The 6,302-nt window shown below is 43.0% G+C and overlaps 1 protein-coding gene across 1 annotated transcript; it reads right to left on the reverse strand.

The window, feature by feature from the left end:
* Positions 1-232: 232 nt before the first annotated feature.
* LOC101561741 (cytochrome c oxidase protein 20 homolog) lies at positions 233-1,465 on the reverse strand. The gene is made up of 4 exons (XM_023710192.1): positions 1,451-1,465; positions 1,020-1,134; positions 828-887; positions 233-321 (listed from the first exon to the last, which is right to left on the reverse strand). Exons 1-3 carry the CDS (start codon positions 1,463-1,465, stop codon positions 859-861), a joined length of 159 nt encoding a protein of 52 aa, XP_023565960.1. The 3' UTR covers positions 233-321; positions 828-858.
* Between the last annotated feature and the right edge of the window lie 4,837 nt (positions 1,466-6,302).

The following is a 6,302-nucleotide window of genomic DNA, read 5'->3' on the forward strand; positions in this document are numbered from 1 at the left end:
GACGGTAAAGGCCCAGGATGAGTTGGCAAGTTTTCATACAATTATGAAAAAGATGCACTATAGTTTACACATACTTTATTTACTCAGTTGAGGGCTCTCTGATTGTATGTATAAAATGCTCTGTAGTTGATCCCAGCATTCTTCACATTGACTTCAAGAAGTTCTGGTTTTTTTCTGTTGAAGTTGCTCAGTTGCTACTTGTTGGTTTATTTTCTTTCAGGATCAAGGTGGGTGCTTTCATAGAGAATCTTATTTTTCATTCCTTTTCTGGCAATTCTTTCCTGTATTCTTTCCTTTGCATAATTATACCTGCAATGAAACCTTATAAAACAATATAAATTATTAATATACACTTTTTTTATAGTCACAAGTTTGAAATGCTTACAGATGAAGATGTGAAGACTCAGTTATAAATGGTCTAATGCACAGTGCTGTTTTTATGTCACTACCTATGAACAAACCAATGTAAAAATGAGGATTTGTATGACAGCTTAGTTTGAAATATAGAACTGAGATTGATTCCATAATTTACATTAATCAGAACAAGAAGGGATGAAATAATTAGCAGGTAAACAATTAATGTCTGTTGTCATTTATTGGTTTATAAGTGTAATAAGGCATATGTGAGTGGTATTTCATAATATTTAAAGGCAAAGGCCATTCCAGCACCATTGCTTTTGTAAAATGAATTTCCATTAAAAAGTCCCTAAAAAGCTTTTTAGCAGGTCCATCTCCCAATAAGATTTCTATGAAAAATATAAACATGGGCTTTTGACCTAGGCAACCTACTGTGATACTGGGTTTTCTGAAATAGATGGCAAACATACCAGCATCCTAAAGTCACCATGATAAATCCTCCTACACCAACATCACATGATCTTCTAATTCTGCCTGCCAGGAATAAAGAATTAGAGCCATCGTAATTATTAAGAATATAAGTTAAACATAAGATTGTTATTCCACGTAGGAAAACTTCCAGAGGAAAGGGGTATTTTGCATAAAGAAGCAAGCGTACTCACTAGTTAACAAAAAGTGTCCGAGTCCAGCCACAACAGATCCTAATGAACCATACAGTACTGAATCCCGTGCACAGGGAATGTTTTCAACGTCTAAAATTCCTAGGAGCTTAAAGGGCTAGATAAAAAACAGAACCTAGGTTGAACAAGATCATCTTAAAGATAATGTGCAAAGATTACAGTACAAACTTTGGCATATTCTATAGTTTATACCTTTAACAATCAGTAACCCTGAATCCGTGTCTTTGAGTTAGAAACCTTGATAATTTGACAAAGCCCTCAGCAGTAGTATAGCGGAATTCTGCCATCTCACTGACCAGCTGAATTGGAAATATTAGAACTTCTGATTAGTTTCTTTGGGAATTTTTCACTTAAAAGTTAAGTGATTTGGGAAGCATAAATGAGACTGTTTGAGCTCTACTTATAAGCGTTACTAAGATTTCTTTCATCTTGGTGTTAGATCTAAATACTAGTTGCAGTTACATAACATCTCCTGTGAGCATGGCTAATGTATTTCTCTGGCCTGTTTCTCTGCCTGTCTAACCTTATTGATAGTATATGGATTCCACATCTAAGTAAACCCTGGTGAATTTTTGCATCAGTTCTGCCATGACCTTAATGTGTCTCTAGCCTCAATTAAAAATCAAAGGGATTAAATTTCTCCAAGTGCTTCAATGAGCCATACTCTTATGTGTTTAGTCAGGCTCAGGGGCCAGGGAGATGGCTCAGTAGAATAAGCTGCCTGGCAAGTGCCAGGGCCTGAGTTCAATCCCTGGTTCCACCAGGGGAAAAAAAGGTCTCATAGACCTGTCTATGACTGAGAAATTTGTTTTGCTTTTTGAGACAAGCTTGGCGGTAGATAACACCCTTGAACTCCCAATGATCACCCAACCTCAGCCTCTCCTCAGTTCTAGGATCACAGCTGTGCACCACTTGCATCCTGGGTGTGTCTTGAAGGTAGAGCCCTTCTGTAGCCTACAGAAGGCCCTGCATTGGTTTCCAATGCTGTTAAACAACTCAAAACTCAAAATAATGCTATGTTCTAGAACTTGGCTAACACAGTTTTCACCACTGCTTTAAAAAATACAGCTGGATAAGAGACAGCCTAGGAGAGAAAGGTACACAGAACAATAAAAGGTTAACATGAAGATAACTCCACTTCATTGTTTTGCTTCTTTGGCTTAAGCTGCTGGCAAAGACAAAATAAAATGTGACTTTGTTCTTATTAAAGACTATATCTTGCATTGTGGTTTTTTTTTTTTTTTTCTGTTTCCTTTTCTGTCACCCTTTCCACAGGACTGCCACCAACTCACAGTCTTAAAAAGGCAGGGATTTTTTTGTACTGGGAATCAGACATGCCAAACAAAACCATCAGTCTAATATCAGGATCTTCTGGTTGTGATAGCTTTGTCTAGCAAGACCTGTGATTGCATAGCCTCTTTACAACATACCTAAACACTCAGGCTTTGAAATAAAAGGCTGAAAAGAACACTAGTAAGATGTGACACATCTGACACAATGCCTATATCATTTCTACTGTCAAAATGTATCATCTGAAGTTCTGGGAGCATTTCCTGAAGGTCACATGTGTAGTGAAAAATTAGAAGGTCAGTGCCCAAGTCTACATCTGCAGTGGGTTTTGAAATATCGGGAAGGATATAACAAAACCACAACTCGAGTTCTCCATCTCTTGATAACAAAGTAAACCAGCCTTCAGCACTACAGTGTAGTTACTTTTGTAAGTATTCCACTTTAGTGAAGAACTCTTCATACAGGAGTTAACATTTTCATGCATTCCCTTAAGTGGCTTGCAAGCCTGTCACAAATTTAACCCTTCAGAGGTGAAGGAAATTGTACCTGGTTTACTCTGCTGGAACTCAGGGAAGTTCAAGAATTTCCCAAACACTAGGGCTGGTGAGATGGCTCAGTGGTCTAAAGCACCTACTTAGAACAAGCTTAGCAAAGCACAGGGACTGCGGTTCGATTCCCCCAGCACCAAATGCCAGCCCGCCCCGCCCCCTGGTGGGCTGAGCTGGCCACACACACACACACACACACAAATAAAAAGAATTTCCCAAACACTGGAGCCAAAGATAAATCTAGCAATTATTTTAAGAGCAGGTCATGTACACATGCCGTGAGGGGCTTGGCTACAGCCCACCCACTCACCCATATTGCCACCCCATCTTAGTGTGTTCTACTTGCTGACCCCCCATTCTTGCTCTAATTCCCTTCAGAGGCATTTCAGCTGTTGTCCAGGGGGCTAGGAGACCCCTCCTCTTGTAAAAGCCATCTTTATACTGCTCTGTTGAATCATTTAGTTGGCCTAGAACAGCAATGTCTGGTGATGCTGTCACCAGTGATTTCCATTGTAGACCTTGTATAGTCTGTCCTTTTCTTCCCCTTTGAGACGGTCTTGCTATGTAGCTCAGCCTAGCCGTGAACTTACAGCAATCTTGTCTCACTTCTGGGCTAGAATTATAGGTGTCTGCCATGACCCCTGGCTGCTGCCCTTATGTTCTCTGGAATAGAATCGTCCTAGCTATCTCAAGGCTTTTTTCCATTTTAGTGCCACTTACGATGACTCCAATTAATGAACCAAAGCCTGATACCCTAATCCAGTCACAGTAAACCTTAGTGCTGTCAGTGAGGAATAGTGGGCTGCAATACAAGTGCCACAGGTTTGCTGTCACTGTCCTAATCACCCAAGTTTCTTACATTCATCTGCCTGCTGACCCCTCTTGTTCACTTAATGGGAACCTTCAACTTGAATTACTTTTCACCCCCAAACCTTTCTCTTAATGGCTTCTCAGTTTCTAGGAAGATCCCAGTCATCCTCGGTTCTTTTGTCACATCCATGCCCAGTGTACCAGCATGTCTGGCCCTGAACTGATTCAAGCTCCCACTACTGACCTGCCATTTTGCTCCATTTACCTCAGAGCTGTGCATCAGGCAATGAGCTGTGCTCCTTCACAGCTCTGCAGGCACCCAGGATCAGTCCTCCACCTCCTGGTCTGTTCTGCCTGGCCATGAGTCAGGCACATTGGCTCCCTCATTCCTGACCAACTTGGAGGGTTGCTGCACAGCAAAATGGCTCTGCCCTGGATCCTCATGTGGCTGGCTCCACAAGTGGAATTCTTGCTGTGCCATTCCTCCAAGGGAATGTGAGGTCCACCGAGGACTCGTTCTGCTTATTTTTATTAAGTTTCGATACCTAGTACCTAGGCAAGTGCCTACAGTTTTTTGAATGAGTAAGTGGATGACTGGAATTTGCCTGAGTGTGAATTTACCTTTATGTACCATGATACTTCAAAGTTTATCAAAACAGTGAGGACTGATGAAAGACAAAGATTTGAGACATTTCACTACACAGCCCAGATCTCAGCCTCCTGATGGTGGGATTAAGTGCACTGCCAAGCCCAGCTGAAAGTTTTTAAGGGCTAGTTGTGTCTGCTTACTTGTTTAAACTACTATCCTACTGGAAGCATAAGTTCTCTTTAAAAGCTGACTCTGGCTTGGTTTTCTGACATCCCAGTCTGTTCATCAAACATAGCTTATATCTATTATCTCTGATAGGTACTAGTTTATGAGCAACGTGTCTGTAGGTCATCACACATGCCTCCCCCACCTGGTGTGCTGTTTGGGCCTACACTCATCCTGCTTTTCATACTAGGTTTTGTTTGCCACTGATACAGCAAACAGTCTATATTGTTGACTTTTCACTATTTCTAGTGGCTTAAACCTTTTGCAGTCAAAAGTTCAAGATCACACAGCCTGATCTACAATTTAGTGTTGTTATGGTGCAACTTGAAATATACAACTTTCAAAATAACAGCTTTTTAAAAACACTATTACAAATGTATTGTTAGAGAAAAAAAAACAAAAAAACCAAAACCTGTTATGGCATTCAGCAGAACAATTCTAATCAACAGTTACGTGTGGTTAATACGAAGATCTGATGCTCTGGCCAAATTTAGAATTTTCCAGAGAAGGGCAAGGAGAGAGCAAAGGTCTTCACCATCTGCTCAGGACTGGGTGTGTTGTAATTTACTGCTTTCAGAACTGACTCCCTAATGAAAGGGTATGTAAGATCTGTACTTTTAGAAGCAGGCCAGGCAAAAAGGCGGGCTGTAAAGTTACGACCTTTCAAGGGTACTACGGTAGCAATCATGCCTGCAGATGAGGACCGGGCACAAGGAGAGCAAGCCCTCCTTCCTTGCAGGGAGATCAAAGCGGGCGAGCAGGTGCGTGCCCTAGCCACTACATCCATGATTGGGTTTTGTTCCCTGAAGGAACGGGCTAATCGGACTGGACTTTTTTTTTTTTTTTTGGCGGAACCAGGGATTGAACTCTGGCCCTTGCGCTTGTTCTACTGAGCTATCTCCCCGGCCCCGACTGGGCTTTTAAACGGTAAAACTGCCCAGTTTACAGGACAGAAAGTGCGCAAGATAGGTCTGCAGCTGAGGCAAGCTGTTGGCTATGCACACTCCTACTTGGTCGAGGCCGAGAATGTGTCAGAAATGCTTTCACCATTTTTTGTGGTGGTTTTTTTTTTTTTTTTTGTGGTACTGGAGGTTAAACCTAGGACCTTCGCAGTAAATTACTGTTCCCCCCTCCCTCCTTGGGGGCAGGAATTGCCTAAGCTGGGTCGGAAACTTGGGATCCATCTTTTAAAATAATTTTGGCAGGGGATATAGCGCAGTGGCACATGCACCCGAGTTCGGCCCCCAGTAAGCCCCCCATAATAATTTTATAGATATATTTTAGATGTACACAACAACGTTCATCATAGGGAATGTGTGCCTGTACAAGACACACCTCGACTCTTTTCCCCTTCTTCCCCTCCTAAAGTGTCGGGCTTACAAGGCGTGCGCCATCACACCCGGCTTCAACATTTCAACTTAAATGCTAGGACATAAATTCATCGTAATGACAGTTTCCATACGCCGGCTTCTATTTTGCATCGCCCTTTAAATGTACAGTACACCATTAAAAACCAGGGACCCGTCCCCGGCGCGTCCCTAGCAAATGCAGCGCAGGGTCCCTGCCCGCAGAGTTCGGTCACAGGACTGGGCGCTGTCAGCTGTTTCATAAGGACTGCAGCGAAGTCATTCATCGCGCGGCCCCCTCCCCCTCGACCCGGACACTCCGTCCAGGTCACTGCCATCCATGTGGAGGGGAGGGCAGGACCAGGGCTCGGAAGGGCTCTCATGGCTTCCAGCGCGGAGCGGCAGAGAAGCCGGACACGCGCTGGGTGGGAGCCCCGAGGCCTAGCCCTGCCCCCGC

The sequence above is a fragment of the Octodon degus genome, unplaced genomic scaffold, assembly GCF_000260255.1.
Source record: "Octodon degus isolate 3935 unplaced genomic scaffold, OctDeg1.0 scaffold00017, whole genome shotgun sequence".
NCBI lineage: Eukaryota > Metazoa > Chordata > Mammalia > Rodentia > Octodontidae > Octodon > Octodon degus.

Bases quoted from the DNA above. Each gene is read 5' to 3' on its own strand.
- LOC101561741 (XM_023710192.1), bottom strand. The intron at 888-1,019 runs GTGAGTACGCTT...CCTGGCAGGCAG, and splicing joins CGGACACTTTTTGTTAACTA to AATTAGAAGATCATGTGATG.